This window comes from Coturnix japonica, chromosome 3 (assembly GCF_001577835.2).
Source record: "Coturnix japonica isolate 7356 chromosome 3, Coturnix japonica 2.1, whole genome shotgun sequence".
NCBI classification, from domain to species: Eukaryota; Metazoa; Chordata; class Aves; order Galliformes; family Phasianidae; genus Coturnix; species Coturnix japonica.
This window is the reverse complement of record NC_029518.1, coordinates 45,236,143-45,253,941: the sequence shown is the minus strand read 5'-3', so window position 1 is coordinate 45,253,941 and position 17,799 is coordinate 45,236,143. Positions and strand designations below refer to the sequence as shown.

Here is a 17,799-nt window from a genome sequence, read left to right as displayed (position 1 = left end):
TGTCTAAGTGATGTCAATGATGACATTATGTACATCCATGTCTGTAAAACTTCTTGCTTGGTCTCCGTGCAATAGTGCACTGGTGTTTGAGTTTGGCTCCCATTGAGGCTGATTTACCAATTGTTCCCTTATTCACCACTTCAGGTGCTGTCTTCCTGGCCTGTGATCTAATTCCAGTCTTATGGTATCCATTAGCATCATCAGCCTCGAAGTGGGAATCATCTCTGTTGGCTTCTCCTCTAGCTGGATGTGCTAGTGGGAGAGTCTGGGGCTTTTGACCCTGGGCTGTGGATTCAGTGCAGGTTGCACATTGACTCCCACTGTCTATCTCCACTTCCACCTCTTTAATAGTACACAGTCTTTTGACTATCTTCTGCAGCTCAGATAATACTGTCTGGAACTCCAAAGGGAAATGAAGGCAGTTCTATGAATGAAGTACAGTTTGTTGTGTTACTAATGTAGACAATGTTTTTTCCCTTAGTATTAAAAAAAATAATAATAAAATTAAAAAGGTCCTAAGATGAATTTAGAATTCTTAAGTCATCAATGGATGTAATGTATCTGTGTGGAAATTTTCAGTGATATTCTGCATTGCATATACAACCTTTAACTTAGTAACTTAGTCTTGTGAGAATTGTTATGAGAGACAAGGGAGCCTGCTGAAGCACATAACTCCCGTTTTCTCCTATATAGTCTCCCGCTGATAGATCTCAGAAGATTCATGCTGGTGATGAGGTGATCCAGGTTAACCAACAAACTGTGGTAAGTAACAGAAAGTCCTTGCATGCTTTTTCTTACAGTTTTTCTCCTAAAACTGTCCTATAAGAAAAAGTGATTTGCAACTTTTTTTCTTCATTTTGGCTTTTTTTTGTATCTTTTTTTAGGCTTACTGAAAATCAGAGTTTGACTTAACAGGGGGATTGTTTATTTATTCACTTTCTGAAAGGTAATATCAAATTGAAGATGCCGTTATTCTTTTAAAGGTTGGGTGGCAACTAAAAAATCTGGTGGCAAAGTTGCGAGAGAATCCTGCAGGAGTTAGGCTGCTTCTCAAGAAACGTCCAACTGGCTCTTTCCACTTCACCCCCGCTCCACTGAAGAACCTGCGCTGGAAGCCTCCCTTGGTGCAGGTAATAGGCTTCTGATAGACCTGTGATACCTGGCTGTGAATTAATTTTTAAATCTTAAAAAAGAGAAATACTGGAAATGCTTCCAGTTACTTATGTTTGAACTTGGGTTAAGGCAGTTTATGTGCACTGGTTGTCCTCTTCTGATTTCTAGATAAAAGGGAAAACTTTCTTAGCCAGTTAATGTCCTTTTTGATACCCAAAGGGACTGGGTGTGTTGAGCTTTTTAATCAGCATGCCACTGTTCTTATCTCAGGTGAAACTTCTGATATGTATGGAATTCCTTAGTACGGAATCTTAAATACTTCTACTATTTAGTGTAGTTATTTTTTTTGTTGTTGTTGAAATAGCGTTGACTATCCAGATTATTCATTCTCAGTCTGGTGAAGACGGGGGAAAGAGTGAGGTTTTTCTTTTAAGAAGATGTTTAAACTACTTCTTTAAATACCAGTTGGTTGTTGGACAATTTTCTGGTTCAGTAATAAGCAGACCGCAAAAGTGTTCGTAACTCTTTAATAACCATTTCTTAAACTATCCATTCCCCAAAATGGTTAAGAAAGCGTAGGACTTTAATTCTTTTGGAAGAAAATATGCAAGTTGAATCTGAACTGATCACTTGAAATAAAGAAAACCAGAGAGAATTTCCATTCCTACTTCTGTTCTGACACGTCTCCCCACAGTTTAAGGAGAGCTTACCAACCTGTGTGTATCATTGGATACCTTAAGTCCCAGTGTATGCAGACTCTTCTTTCAGTCCCCTCCACTGTCCTTTCTCTAATGTATGTATTCTGTTTATGTGTCATGATGTCTGTCATGTAATCAGAGCTGGGGAAAAAAAAAAGTGTAGGAATGTGAAAGAGAGCACCTTTGCTCTCCTAAAGATAGACAAGGTCCTGACAAGATTCTGGGGACATTGGAGTGAGTCACAAAGATCAAATGCTAAACTTGCTTATATGTGCAGAAACAAATATATTTTTCCTTTCCTTTATCAATTGATGAAATTGTGGCTGAACTTTACTGTATTCCTGCCAGTGTCCAGGAGGCAGGCATTAGATTGTATGGAATAAAAGTAGTATGTACGGACTTTGTAAGTTCTACAGATCATGTGCATGTTTAACAAATTACATTATTTTAATGGATCCAAAAATAAAAGGTCTTGTCTATTTCATTTTCTGTCTGTGGAATTTACATGAGAAATAGAACTGAAGGGAGCAAAATACTCTCTAAGCAATGCATTTTACTTGTGCTAGGATTTATGTAGAACTGCAGTACAAACCAAAATGAGGAGCAAAAGAAAATGCTAAATTGTACTTCAAAAAAACAAACAAAAACACATTTATTATACAAGTATGAAGTGATACTATTGATAGTTTAATTATATATTTTGTAGATAATAAATGCCCAGTTGTCTGATAGTTATCTAACATTTCAGACCAGTCCTCCACCAACTTCAACCCAGTCTCCAGAAAGCACCATGGACACCTCAGTGAAAAAGGAGAAGCCAGCCATTTTGGATCTGTATATACCACCTCCACCAGCTGTTCCATATTCTCCTCGGTATGTAAATAAACATGCACTGGATGAACTGAACAAAACCTCCTTTATTATATTTATTTCTGAATTGGTTTCACCAAATCATATAATAGCATCATAGAATGGACTGGATTGAAAAGGACCGTAATGATCTCAAAATCACAGAACTGCAAAATAGTAGGGGCTGGAAGGGACCTCCAGAGACCGAGTCCTACCCTCCTGCCAAAGCAGGTTCCGACACCAGGTCACACAAATAGGCATCCAGGCGGGTCTTGAATATCTCCAGAGAAGGAGACTCCACAACACCCCTGGGCAGCCTGTTCCAATGCTCCGTCACCCTCACTGTAAAGAAGTTCTTGCGCATATCTATGTGGAACTTCCTCTACTCCCGTTTCTGGCCATTTCCCCTTGTCCTGTCTCCACACACTGCTGAAAAGAGTCTGGCCTCACCACTTTGTTCCCCACACCTTAGATATCCTGGGTCAAGGTACCCTCTCAGTCTCCTTTTCTCAAGGCCAAACAGACCCAGTTCACTTAGTCTTTTCTTCATAGGGTATCATCTAGTTTCAACCTCCCTGCTAAGGGCAGAGTTGCCAACCACTAGACCAGGCTGCCCAGAGCCACATCCAGCCTAGTTTGCAGTTAGAGCTCTGTAAAAATTGGTTTGATGAAAATGCAGATCACGTACTATGCAGATCATTTAGTTGCTTAAATACCTAAGATTATTTAAGCTTATGCTTAAGTGTGTAAACTACCAGTAATGTAATAGTAGCTTTTTATTGTTGGAAGTCTGTTGTGTCTTCTGTAGATCAGTTATTTCCAGAACATAAATGGATGTTGTCCCTTGTTTTGTTGTGGAGTTATGTTTTTACTTTTGTTTAAATCCAACTGTGTGTGCAAAATCATTTTTCTGTCATTTTTTCCACTGCTGTGTTTAGCAAGTTTAGTAACTATTAAGATAATTAGGATTGAAAAGAACTTGTTCTAAACTGTTAAACTTGCAAATTATGTAACACAGGAATGTTCCCACTGAAGAGAAGGCATAGTCAGTTCACTCCACCTCATTTTTTCCCCCATGGTGTAAACTATAAAAATGCAGATCTGTGTGTACAAAGGGGGAAGGTTATGGTATGGCTAACAGTTGTTTATTCTTAAGTCCTCATTGACTTAATGCCAGAGCCCTGCCAGCTGACCTGAGAAAGCAGTGGACAAAAGGGTTTCCAGGCAGAGAATGCTTCCTGACCTGCCCTGACACTATGTACACATAGATTCTGCACAGAAACTTGGCTGACCTTTTGCTACAAGACTTGTATGGGAGGAGTGCTTGTCTCCTGTCATGTAAGGCCTGACAGGGTTTGTACTACTGTAGACTTCAGGGCAGTACTGGGCAGAGGAAGGTTGCCTGCAAACTAAGGGTCTGAAGTTGGACTGACCCCGACTTGCTTTTTCCCCATGTTTCATGTTTATGCATGCTCAATTCTTAATTAAAAAAAAAAAAAATAATTAAAATCTTAGTGGAAAAAACAAGAGTATAGATTCAGCTTGGATTGTTTTTGTCTCTTAAATCACACAATCACAGAGTTGTATCATTACATTTTAAACATGATGGTGAATTAGGTGCATATGATCAGTTTGTTTACTTATATTTTTTCCTAAGGAGTCGCACAATTACATCTAGCTACAAACACCCTTGGATCTGAATCCTGTTGGCAGGGAAGGATATAGCAATGTGAGCTGAGAAACTTGTCCTGGTTGATGCAGGGAAAGGTAGTGGCTCATGTGGACTGTCATTGGACTTCAACCTTTAAGTAAAGTAAAGTATGGGAAGTTACGGCAGCCAGTAATAGGGAAAAGGACAATAGTCTCACTGTGTTTGGTTCTTTAACTTCACCTCTATATGTTTTGCTGCTCTTCTGAAATTGCAATACGTTTGTGTGGTCACTTTTGCCCTGTGCCTCCACCATCCTCTTTTCCTCCTTTCATGGTGTAGACCTTTTCTGGTGCATTACTTACTTCTGGCACTGAGAGCAGTGACTGTTCATCCTCCCTAGGGTGCGTTCTCCACATGGTGGTGTTGTAGGAGAGCTGTCTGCTTACACGTGGTGGAGGTGATGTAACACTTACGTGTAATTTCTGGTCTGTGAATCTCTATAAATAGCTTCCTCCTATTCACTGAGATCTAACATTGGAAAAAATGTCAACAATGGGCTGTGTACGTACTTAGAGAATCAGCTGAATATTTTTTGCCAAACTTGGCCTGTTGCTTCAAGCAAGACTAGTGTATACAGGAAAGGGGATACAAAACAAAACAAAACAAAAAAAAAAGAAAAAAAAAGAAAAAAAAGGAGGAAAATCCTAAGTTAGAGGGTGTCTTCTAAAAAATGTTAAACAGGACTGGTTCTGAAAATGGAGGATTCTTAGGAAAGATAGGAAGGGGAGTCCTTCAGAAATAGCTCAAAATTATTTATATATGCTATGAATTTATTACTCAGATTCTCAAGGGGTTTCCACTTCTGTATGAAAGACTAGGTGAATGTCCAGTGTCAGTTATTGGCCCCTTAAGGCCAAATAGGAAGGCATAGTCACTCCAATGGAGACGCTGGATCTTACTACTACTGCTAGGATAAACCTGTGGATGCAGTCCTCTGCCAGAGCTGTTTACTGACCAGATAGTAAACTGTGAGCTTTGTTACCCTTAGGGTCTAAAGATCTCATTCTCAAAAGTCTTTCTAGGGTTAGTGCCTAAAGGAACCTCTAAACTTCTCTGTTAAATTACTGTCTTGTTAAAAGTGAATTAGCATGAAGAGGATAACTTTCTGTCTTCTAGGTGAATATGTTTAATGAAGACTTTCATCATTTGACCTATTTTATTTTTTTTCTTCAGCATGTTTGCAGCACAGTGCCCATTATCAGGGGCATGACTGTGGGCTAGAAAATGTCTTTCAAACTTACTTGTGCTTGCAGAGTAAAATTCCTTTTAAGCTGCTAATTGAAGCAAACTGTCCTTTCAGAGATGAAAAGGGGAATTTTCTATACGGAGGAGGCAGCAAACCCAGTCACCCATTACTTGGATCCAAAGGTGCTGAGTCTCCCAATTCTTTTCTGGATCAGGAAAGTCGAAGGAGAAGGTTTACTATTGCTGATTCTGATCAGCTGCCTGGATATCATATGGAAGCAAATATACTGCCAGCCAAGATGAGAGAAAAAACACAGTCATATGGTGAGTTCATTACTCTTTCACTATTGATATTCTGATAAATGCTTCAGTTGATGGATGTTCAGTTCAGGGCAGTCAGCACAAAGTGTGAATAAGACTTAAATTCTACACCTAGAATAATTTCACTTAAATGTTATTCCTTTAAGGAATGTCATTCAACTGGGCACTGATGCCATTCCTGTCTGTTTCCACATGTATATTGGTTATAACTTGTGGTCACTATGTCCATTGCCACTGTAAACAGACAAGAGCGTAGCTAGCTGTTTAATCTCAGCAGAATGCTTTCTTATATTCCACTGGTTGAAGTATCTTGAAATATTTATTTATGCAATTTGATCTGCTTATTTTGCTGTATCTTTCTCCCCTTGCTTAACTCTGAAAAGTATAAATTTAAACATGGGCTCTCCAAACTTAATGTAACTCCTCATAACCTTCACTCTGTTGCCTTCAGGAAAACCTCGTCCCTTATCAATGCCTGCTGATGGGAGTTGGATAGGAGCTGCGGAGCCCTTCTCGAGGCCACGAGCACCAGGAAGAAAAGGCAAGATTTTAGGTCCTAACCTCTTTCTAGATCCCTCTCTAAAATCTTGTTGGGGTGAACTGCCTAAATTAGGATTGAAGGATTAGCATTTGCATACCATTGAACTGATCCAGAATGACAGTTCGTTTCAACAGGAATGCCAGATGGTAGTTGTGAAATTTGAGCTTGTACGGTGCTGGGGCACAAACTTTGTTTTTTTGATCTTAACATTTTGTGAATGTGAAATGTAGTTTGGTAGCGACTACTTCATACATGTGCTTACCTCCTTACAACACAGGTTTACTATTTCTCTTTTACACACCTTTCCCTTTCTTCTGCAAGGGAGGATCTTACTGATTTTATGAAAAACTGCCTTTTTTGATCACTCTTTGTTTGGTTATGTATGGAAACTGTTATAGAAGCAATTATTTTTCTCAGAAGTGTAGGGCCTTCTAGGAGTTACTTTTTGCTGCTGTTAGAAAACAACATTCTGAAGATGCCACTGAGGAGGCGAGACACAAAAGCTGATGTCAGATTAGACGGCTTTTTTTTCTTTCCTGTCATGCCCTTCTCTTCCCTCCTACTCACTCCTTTGTATCTGAAATACAACAAATTATTATAATGGGAAATAAGACCTTAGTTTATTCTTGAAATCAATTATGAAAACAAGTGTGTACTTCCAGGAAAAAATAGAAGTGAAATTCTGTTTTTACAAAAGTGAAGACGCTAACAAGAAGCGTGAATGCTGAAGGGTATTAGAAACACACTAAGTAGCTAGTCTCTCAGGATGATCACCACATTACAGGGCTGTTATTTTGCAGTGCTTTTTTTTTTTTACCTACCTTTTTTCATTACTCGCATGTTGTTAACTCTCAGAGTGAACCTAGGTATCTCTATCAGCAGTGATGTTCAGGAATCTAGGAAAGAATTTGGGTTGGGGGGGGAAGAGCAAGCATCACAAGGAAATGCTTACACTTCTATCTGCAAGATTAATTTCCATTGTTCAAAGTAATGTTTGTAGCTTTTAAGATAGTTGCAGGCATATAAATATGGATTCAACCTTGGCCTACAGCATCTTGAATGAAATATCACAAAGAGAATTTCTAGGTCTGGCTTTCAGTTCATGTGAAGATAATCTACATTGGCTCTTACAGTGTGTGACTGTTAAACCCCAAATTCTCTCATTCAATATTAGTCAATGTAGTTAATGTGCTAAATGCTTTCAAAACAAAACAAAAACAAAACAAAAAGAAGACACTTTAAATGTCATTTATTGACTGCTGTTCGTGTCCAGGAGTGTTATTAAAGGTAAGAAGAATCTGGGAAGTGTTAGTGTCTCTAAGGACCATTATAAAGGTAAAATAATATGAATGGAGTAGTAGTTGTTTTGAAACCAGCAATAATTGCTTTTCTTCTTTTTTTTGTTCCCACAGGTGAAGATGTCCTCTGCAGGTACTTCAGTAATGAAAGGATACCCCCAATCATTGAAGAAAGTCCCTCCACACAACACCCCCTTTCAAGACCCATGTCTGAGAAGCAGTTAGTAAGGGGAACGGATTATATTCGAGGCAGCAGGTGTTTTATGAATACAGACCTCCACAACAGTGCAACAATTCCTTTTCAAGACGAAGGTGCTAAGAAGTCCTCTGTTACATCATCCACAAAATCTTCTTCTGCAGAACCCTCACTACTGGTCAGTTGGATAACAAGGCTTAAATTGTTGACTCACTGACTGTTGATTACAGGATGGTTACTCAAGTGCCTTTGTTCATCAGTCAGACTTCTCTGCTTTACGGCTTAACTGATGCATAGCAACTAATGCAGTGTTCTTTTCCTGGAGAATCTAATATTCTTGCCTTTTTGTGATTTTTTTTGATGCATCAGAAGGTTGTGTAGTGCAAGGAGAAAAGAAAGATTAAGTTCTTCTTAATGGCCAAAAGTTGGGGATTTGTTCCCTGGGAAATGAGTAAAATTTTGGTGATATAGAGACCACGTGGGACTTGAAATCTGCATTACTATTCAGAGGAAACCTTTGTATTATGGTGAAGTCCAGTGGCACTTCATTTGTCTGAATGCTCAGAGGCTGATGTGACTGGCTAGATGTTGTAATATGTAGGGGTCAGTGAAAGCTGTGTTACTTTCCTGACCAGGAAAGGCCAGGAGGCAAAGACAGGTTTGGTACAACTTAGCAATATGTTGCAAGATCTTATTGCATGAAACCAAGCCTGTGAGGATGAAGAAGTAGCACTGCTATTCTTTCTCTGATATCCAAGATCTGAGGAAAGTCTTAGGAAGAGGGATCTCTTATCTAGAGATGTTTTCAAGTTGAACTAGTTTAACTGCAAATCTGTCCAACCTGATTTATCTTACACGTTATTGAAAACGCAGCATAAATAAAGTGTGCAGAACAGCTGAAGTGCTCATCCATAAAGACGTATGGATTGTTACAATATGCCATGAAGATACATCTATAGAGGTGGTAAAAGAATATATATTTTTTTCCTTAATTGTCTAAGAATGATTTGCTGTTAACCAAAGTGATCTTTTAAAGACAGTCCTGTTGGACTCAGGAGAATTTTACAGTGGTTCAGTTTTTGAAAGATGTGTTAGCTTTTATGAAAAGTATGTGCTATGATAAATTAAAATTGTAAGATATCTTGCTATTTTAATTATAGCTCATTTTTTCCCCTCCAGAATTTTAAAGTAGCGTTGGGTTTTTTGGGAGAAAAATAAAACTTGTTTAACAAAAGAAGAGGATGTTAAAGAGGTATTGTTTAAAATTGAATGTACATAAGATTGTTTGTATGCAAACAGTTGTGTTTAATTTAAATGTTAAATATAGTTGTATATATTTTTCACTCAAACAGAGTTTGTACCTTCCTGTCTGCGGTACTATGCATGAGTTAGTCAAATGAAAGAAAGTCTTTGATATTCTCCACTAATTTTAAGACTATTTTCATAGATGTTATATTGCCAACAGTTTTTCTTCCTTTGGTCTTACTAAAGAAAAGTCAAATTTGTAATTAATATTTGGTGGGGAAAGAGGGAACTTAAACAGTAGTTTGCACTCTGAACTGGGGCAGGAATTGTACCTGATAACATGAGTATTAAAAACATACCATAATTCTGGCTATGCAGATGTAACCTTTCTCCTACCACATGTTCTTGAAATTGTTCTACAGCCTTGCAGAGGCACAGTGATAATTCAGTTCTGAATTAATTACATTTGATTATTTCTCACTGGTGATTTAAGTGAGGGCTGGTTTGGACCTTTTTGATCCTCGAAGACTGTAGTATGGTAGTCTTGTGCAACTCTTCCTCTGACATGGCATTTGTAGTAGGGACACAGACAAACACAGTTGCAGTGCTGTTGAATCCTAGACCAGTTTTAGTCCTGCCTCTGAGAAGAGTGCTCAAACTTCCGTGTTTTATGCACTCTGTTGTCCAGCCCTGAATTCACTGAACTGTGAAATAAGTGATACTAATCTAGTTCAAATAACATGCATGTCTGGGGAAGGATGCAACTTAGTGTATACTTTCGTGCATGTTGATATGGAAGAAACCATAGAAGTACTTGGTATCCTAGGATCCTCCTCAGCATATTTTCAAAACACTGAAAAACTCAAGTTTGATACCTTTGTTCATTTGGGTTATCTTGCAGTTTGATCTGAGAGCAGTGGGAGGAGCTTTATCTAATTTAAGAATAGCTTTAATTCAGTTCATCTCTGAGAAATGAAGGAATTCACAGGCATTTAGGGAGTGACACTTTTCAAAATATTTTGCTGCCTAAATACAAGCTTAAAAATGTCAACAAACAAAGGAAAACTCAACTGTATATTCTCCTCTTCATGCTCTAGTTTTCTGATCATGCTGAGTTGAAGTACTGAATGTGACCTTTTGTCAGTCATCAAGGGTATCCAACAGCTGACTGTCTACAGCAAGAGTTGTCTTCCCATGTTCACAAGAGGCAATGGATACTTTTCTGGAAATTACTAGAAGTTTTATTATTGTTTCCACTGCAAGTTATCCAAGATCGTTGAGCACTGTGAAGTAGTTCTCACTTAAGTCATGTATGTTTTCCAATTAAAAAAGCAAATAATGCCTGGTGGGCTTTTTTGTATGTTTGTTTTCTCCCCTCTTGAATGTTATGCGTCACTATTGATGGACCTTGGGCTGTTAGAGTGTATGTACACAGAATAAATGTAGCAGAGCCCCCATAAGCCAGCTTTTATTGCAAAAGCTACATCCTTGCTCCAGTGGATTTATGCTGTGCTCTACTAAGTTACCATGTCATCCTGATATTTTCGTATGCAAATACTGCTTAGTGCACGCTGTATGCTGCAAACCCTTTTATGTAGTGTATGATATGTAGGAGTCTTTCTCTGGGAAGATGGCATTATTTTGGCTTTGGAAGAGAGGTATTTTTCCTCTTAGATAACCCAATTGCAAAAGCTCAAATATATATTCTCAGTAATAATAAGCTATTTTGAGTTATGGTATGAGTCGTAGCTATTGGTTGTGTGTGTGCCCTTCATACCTCCTGATTCTCTCCTTCATCCATCTCTTGTAAAGTTTTAATACAGCTACTTCATTTATGGGAAGAGACAGTCCAGCAGAGTGGCATAAAACATGGCCATCATCCAAACGTTTGAAAGCATGTGGGGGGCAAGGAATAAGTGCAGTTGAAAGACTTATGGAAGCATTATGGGAGCAGACTCTATTCTTACTAGTATCTACAAAGGAAACAATGAGTATCAGTGTAGGAAGACCAAGTGAAATGCAAGGAACAGTAAAAAGCATGTGTTTAAGAGCAAGCTTTACTTTTCTGTGATAAATACTCTACTTGAAATGGTTTGTTTTCCTATGTGACCTGTTTTCCATAGTAAAGAATAAAAATTAAAACACTTGATCTTCTCTATCTTTATGCATACTGCGAAATATTAAGAAACTGATGTTTAGCAAATAGCAATGTGACACAGATCTTTTAGTACTATTGTTATCATTTTGGAGAAATGCTGTTGTGAGTTTGGGAGAATGGTTTAAAATACAACCAAGACTTGTAGCAATGAATGTTGTAATATTCCAGAATGGGATTGTTTTATTTTGCAGCAATGGCTCCTGTTAGAAGATCTGGTATATACAGAAGTGTTTAAAACTCAACTTTTTCAGATAACTCCTGCACTTTAATCTCATTTAGAAATGGTGAAATCTGTTCTGTATTTTATAATAAATTTTCCTACTCACCACTTTGAACCACATTAATTGAAAAGTGAGGTGAAACATCTGAAAAGTCTTAATTCCAAAAGACTCTTGGCCCAAGAAATTCAACTTGTAAGATTGTGATCACTTAAGTCTGTACTCTGTGCAATGAATATAGAGGGTGCTCTGTAGTTTTGGAGAAGGAAAAAAAAAAAAAAAAAAATAAAGACACAGCAAGGAGTAATTGCTGGCTCAATCTCAGGAAAAAAAAAAGGTATGTAACAGGTTAAAAACTGTTGTTATGCAGAAACTTGGCTTGTCTCTTGGTAATGAAGATAAGCATGTGTATGTGTGATAATAAAAGCTATGCCTAGGTTCACTTTGCTAATGAGTGCAATATGTGTATCCAGATACATATTTAGTACAGTACAACACACACAGAATTCTGCTCTGAGTGTTCTGGTATGGTGGCAGAATGACACGATTCATTGGAAAAAAAAAAAAAAAATATATATATATATATATATATACACACACACACATATATATATACATATTTATATAAAAGTATTTATATATAAAAACACCACAAATGAAAATATTTGGTACTTCTGCTATGTGTACAGTGATACAGTGTTTCAGGAATGTACACTTCAAAAGTGTTGAGCGGGCTTCAGTTTTAGCCTGCAGAGTATTTGCAGGCCAATATCCTGGGTGTTCCCATATATAAACATTATGAGAAAATATTATTCTAGATAGTCATGTGCAAGAGGAAATAAGATATAAAAATTAATACTAATGGCTTGTGGAGGGGGTTCAGGGCAATTCTTAAAGCCACAAGTTTCCTCTGCTACTTTGGATAGTCAAATTAACCTGTGTCTGGATTCTGGATGACCAGTAGAGGTGGAAAGAGTATTGAGTTTATACTAATTGGTGAATGGATTCTACTTTCCTTCTCCTAAGCAGGTGGTTTTAAAAAGTCTGTATAAGCTGAGTGTTCATTGAGCTGAAAGAAGAAGAAAAAAATCTAAACTTTTCCAAGCCAGGAAACAGATGGCAAAGCTGACTTCCTTCTGAGTTGGAAAGGGTAAAGAATTTTCTCTGTATGAAAACTATTTGTGTACAAATCTTATTTCCTGTTATACCACAGGTGGTCTTCACAAACTGCTCTGTACATGTACCCACATCCTAAATAGACTAAGTTAAACCTTTTCATCAGGCTCTAAGTAGGATCTTGATGCTACACCTTGTAGCATGAATTAGAAAGGCTTATGCCTTGTGGGTCCTTTGAAATAAACTAATCTTGTTGGGCTGTGGAACTGAGAAGATCATGTGTATATGGAGCACCTGCTTTTAAGATCTGGGCCGTTGCATACTGATGCTTTTGTTGTATTGCAAGTCATAAATTTTTTTAAAGGTCAAGAGCTCTTAAAGCTTTGAACTAAAATGCAGAAAGAGCAGTCCAAAAAGACTCAGCTCAGAGAAGGAAGGAAGAAGGGCTAAATTGAATGTGTGGATGGGTGTCCTTGTCAAACACACTGTCAGTAGCATAGCAGCAGCTCTATGGAGAAGACAGCCCACACAAGTTTCTTCTTCGCCTGTTTGTTTCTGCTACTACATCCGTGTGGTGCTGGAGTATGAGGCAAGGGCAGTTACTCATGAGTATATATATATATATATATATATATATATATATATATATATGCACACACACATAAAGCTTCTCATGTGGCACTTGAGCTGTTAGATGCATGACATAAACAGTCAAGAGCCACTGTCTACATATTTTCCCAAATTCTGCTGCCTATGTTGCTGCAGCATGAGTTTAAAATAGTAAGCCCTGTCTATCCTATACCTGCACAGTGTGAACCCAGCTCTCTTGTGTGTGTAGCCAGTGGTTTTGCTGCCTTTTGTGGTAGTTGGTAACTGCCAGCAGCATTGTATCATCTCCTGTTGGGCCTCACGTGGCAGTCCAGAAGATTAACTATGTTGGATTTCACTGGACTTGGTCCAGAAGCAGTAGGTCAGATTTGCAAATCATATTGTTGGGTCAGTGTAACTTTACAAAATTGTGATTTTTTACAAAATTATATGTGTGAAATATGGAACAGGCAGAGGTTGACTGTTGCATATATTTTGCCAGTAAGAAGAAAAACGAGAAATAAATACTCTGTGAGGGGGAAAATCCAGACCCTTGGGTGTCCTCCAGTTCCTGATGGTGGGAGAGATGTGTTTGTTTTAGCAAGACATGGGATGGTTGTAAACATTTATTTTTAAGCCTCCTTGTGTGGCCACCTCAGTTGTTACTTAGGATAATGTAAACCACTGGCTTTCCCCCTGAAATAGAATTAATCTTATGCACATTTTTGGGAGAGGCCAAAGGTATCTTTTGGTGCTTATATGTTTTGTTAATCTGAGTATAGAGATGGAAGAATTAACCACAGTACAAATGAGGTACAGAGCTGGTTTTTGGGAACAATCCCTGGTTCAATTTGCAACTGCAGTTCCTGCTCATTTCTTGGCCTCTGGTGAGGATGGAAGCTCCCTTTGCACTGTGGCAGCTAGGCCACAGCCAAAAGGAATCAGAGGTACCATCTCCATTGTACAGTGCTGCTGTAAGCAAGATGACTTGGATGCTTGTTATTTTTCTTGTAGCAAGTGAACTGTATCTCAGAATGGATGGGTCAGTATGGGAGCTGCTGGGTCCAGCAGAGATACCAACGATGCAGTGGACTGTGTTTGCTACTTGTCCCTGAGTCTTCGAAGCTCTGGCAGAGCCTTGCGACCTTTGCTTAGAGGCTTTTTGGTTTGGAAAATAATTACTGAAAGCTACAGAAAATGCCATAGCTTTTACTGATACTACATGTGTTTAATGGACTTTTCCAAGCAGCTATGTGCTTTTTAGTGCTACTTATTTCCCTCTTCTTTCTGCCACTAGCTACTTCCAGTGCAAATATTTCTAAAGAAGTCTTCACTTGTTTTCAGTGAAAGTTAATGTATGTGGTCACAGCCCATAAATCTATCTGTAAGTAGGTAAAAAGAGCTACTGAAAAGAAACCCCCTCTTCTGTGCTATGGAACATTGCAATCAATACTGAATAATAATGAAACTAAGGATTTTCACCCCTCTGAAATGATCAACCAAACTTTAGCACCTGCATCTTCAGTGGTTGTTTTGTTGCAAGGTCAGTGGTTCAGATGTTGTAGATTCTTGTAGAGCAACTGGGGGGATCTTCAACATCTCTCTACAAAACATGAACAGGGGCTTACAAATAGGGTGGTTGTTGCTGAGATGGTCTGCCCCAAGCTGAAAGAATGAATGAATGAATACAAACATATTTTGTATTTCTCTTCAGATTTATTTATTGTGGGAGTTGGTATAACTGAGTATGTATGAAAAATAACTGATTTCCAGAATTCATTATTTTCCTTCCATCTTCCTGTCTACCCTTCTTTTCCATAAGTAAAGGCCAAGGGACTTTACAGGAACTTATCACACAAACAGCTTTAAAACTTTGAATATTTGTAACATGATTTTGTTTCATTGTCTGAGCTCTCTGGTAAAAATAGCACTGCCTGCAAGGCAGTATTTCCAAGCTCTTGGTTCATCTAATAATTCCTCTCTGCTTACTCAGCTGCCAGCTTAGACTCTGCTTTGAAGCTCCGTCCACCACCCCTAGCAGTAGCTGGCCCTCAAACTATAAACAAACTGGCCTTTTATCACTGGAGAGCAAATAAGGTCTGCTTTTTCTCCTAGCTCTTGAGTTTTGTAACCCTGGATTTGCAAGTCATGTTGGGAAGATGGGTGGGGACCTGCTGTACGGGCCCTCTCCCTTTTCCAGCCCGCTGACTATTGATTTCCTTGGCAGCATGTAGAGAAGAAGCGGTAAGCAGGAGCCTACCAACTGCAGCAGTAGATTCTCTCCTCCCTCTCAGGAGCTGAGAATGGACTTGGCTCAGTTCCCAAAGTACAGGTCTAGAAAGCTTTTGTTTGCAGAAGAAACAGGAGTTGCAAACATGTAGGATCAAATCCATCTAATTATTTCCCAGTGGGGAGTGCTTGCATGGGATGCTGTCAAAACATGTCTTGGCATTAACCCTTGAAGAAGCAGTGGTGGTCTCAGTGGTGCACTCCTGCTGTCATGCAGGAGCTGCTCTGTGAAGCTTTGTTCAGGAATGGGTTTGATTTTTCACTAGCAGGTGGTCAGGTAGGGGATTTCCTTCCATCTCCCTTACTGCTTTTCCATGTGGCGGGAGTCACATAACCCTCATCCCTGCATACCGGGATTCCATGAAGATGGAATGATGGGCTGGGTCATACATCTGGTGTCCTACTGTGACAGTGTGATCCTTGGTGATGTGATTGGTCCCAATAAACTGCAATAGATTTGACAACCTATGGTTTTGGCTTTTTGTACAGGAGGGCATTAATTCAACTAGCATTAGGCAGAAGGTCCTTTGTCGAAGGAGAGGAGACAAGGAAGCTGGAGTTGGATGAGCAGCAAGATGTTGCAAGGTGAGGCACAAACACCAGGGGGTACTCTTGTGAGTGAATCTGGCCACAGGAAAGTGCTTGGGTTGCTTCTGAATAAAGTTTGCAGTTGTGCTCACAATGAATATGGGCTGCGTGTGGGGGAATCTTCTAGCAGGATGTGGGAGAGTCTCAAATTTCAGTATCATGATTCATTTCCCCAGTGGTTTACCAAAGGAGGGAGTATGGTTGGAAGCTGCCATGAAAAATACTACAAGAAATGGCAGGGAACAAAAAAACCACCACCAGAGTTTCAGAAATCCTGAACTAGCTCTTCTGACTGACATGTGAAGTCTCCCCAGCTTCACTCCTGCAAATGTGGATTTCACTGTCTCTAGGGAAATATTTGGCACATTTTCAAATTTCAGAAGATTTTGGGACACTCTGGTCTCACACAGTGCTTGCTGCTTGGGTAGCTGGGTAAGATGGGAAATGTTTTGGCAAGGGTGGATGAATCTGACAGCACTGGTTCGGGATAGGAGCTGTAGGATGCAAGTTGCACCAGCCTAACAAGTTTGACACAAGCTCTTCAGGTTGCATATGTATAATGTCTGCATCCTAAGATGAAGCAAAATTCAGTTGTGATGAAAATAAAAGTATGGCTCACAAACCATTGGTGGAAAAATATATGCATGGTTTCTGGTGGCATTCTGTTATTACTACCTACCTTGCAACCTTCAATCCTTCTATCTTTGCTGAAGCACAGTAGTCTGTGGTGGCATGGGTGCTGCATGTGGATTCAGACAACAACTAACTGTGTGTCTCCTGCAGAGCACCTTGGGCTGGTTCTACATGCTCATGCTGCTTTTGTTCTCTAGGACAAACAAGCACTTCTCCTGGAAAGTTAACAGGGCAGATCGGGAAGGAACAAGTCAGCACAAGGTCTGATTCTTCTTTTTTTTGTGTCAAATCTGATCTGTTTGGTTTAACAGGGCCGTTCTTGATTTATGGCTACAGGGCTGAAATAAAAGTAGGATCTTGTTGACAGAGAGGAATCAAGTGAACTTCTGAATAAATGAGAAAGGGAAATTAGAGAAGCAAAAACAGATACTATTTCTTCATCCTTGAGCACCACACTAAGTACATTCATTTTGTTTATGTGTGTTCATTTGTTCTCAGCCTATATCTGGGAATTTTTAATGGTATTCTCCTGTGAGTTACTAAATAGTGAGAGCATCTTGAACCTTCAAAATGTAGCTGCAGTTAAGTCTGTGAAATGCCTAGGAACAAAACAGGTGCTTACTGTGTTGCGGTATCTGAGAAAGCAACATCTGGCCTTTCTGTTCCTTCCCAGCCCTTCCAGCTTAAAACCAATGCACATCACATCAGGTGGCTTTCGAAATGATGAGTTTGCCACTAGATCCTCTTGTCATTGTCCTGCTCACTGCAACTTTTGAGAACGATTTTTTAGATAGGTATATAAAGGCTGGAGATGCTGGAGTATGTAAACACAAGTGAATCTAGCTGTTAATAGGTCTGAGAACTGGAACTCTTGTATTGTAACAGATACAGTGCTGTATTTTAGATGGAAGGTTATTCTTCAAATAGAAGTTGTTTTGATATGTACTTGGACTATTAATTATGCTTGCGATTCAGAAATGCACAAAGCGCCATTTGTGTGCATCTTCAGCAGAGTTCATGTGGAAACACTGAATCATCCAAATCATCTGAAT

At 39.0% G+C, this 17,799-nt stretch overlaps 1 protein-coding gene across 2 annotated transcripts in view; it reads left to right on the top strand.

The window, feature by feature from the left end:
* Window positions 1-11,823, top strand: part of CNKSR3 (CNKSR family member 3) — a 30,495-nt gene extending 18,672 nt beyond the window's left edge. Inside the window, exons 7-12 of one of the 2 annotated variants that reach the window (XM_015858202.2) lie at window positions 694-762; window positions 984-1,130; window positions 2,560-2,684; window positions 5,672-5,880; window positions 6,329-6,418; window positions 7,831-11,823. In XM_015858202.2, the coding sequence (XP_015713688.2) occupies window positions 694-762; window positions 984-1,130; window positions 2,560-2,684; window positions 5,672-5,880; window positions 6,329-6,418; window positions 7,831-8,129 (939 nt within the window). In that variant the 3' untranslated portion in view covers window positions 8,130-11,823. Of the gene's footprint in view, window positions 1-693; window positions 763-983; window positions 1,131-2,559; window positions 2,685-5,671; window positions 5,881-6,328; window positions 6,431-7,830 lie in introns of both variants that reach the window. The other variant, XM_032443299.1, reaches the window with a different exon arrangement.
* The last annotated feature ends 5,976 nt before the right edge of the window (window positions 11,824-17,799 follow it).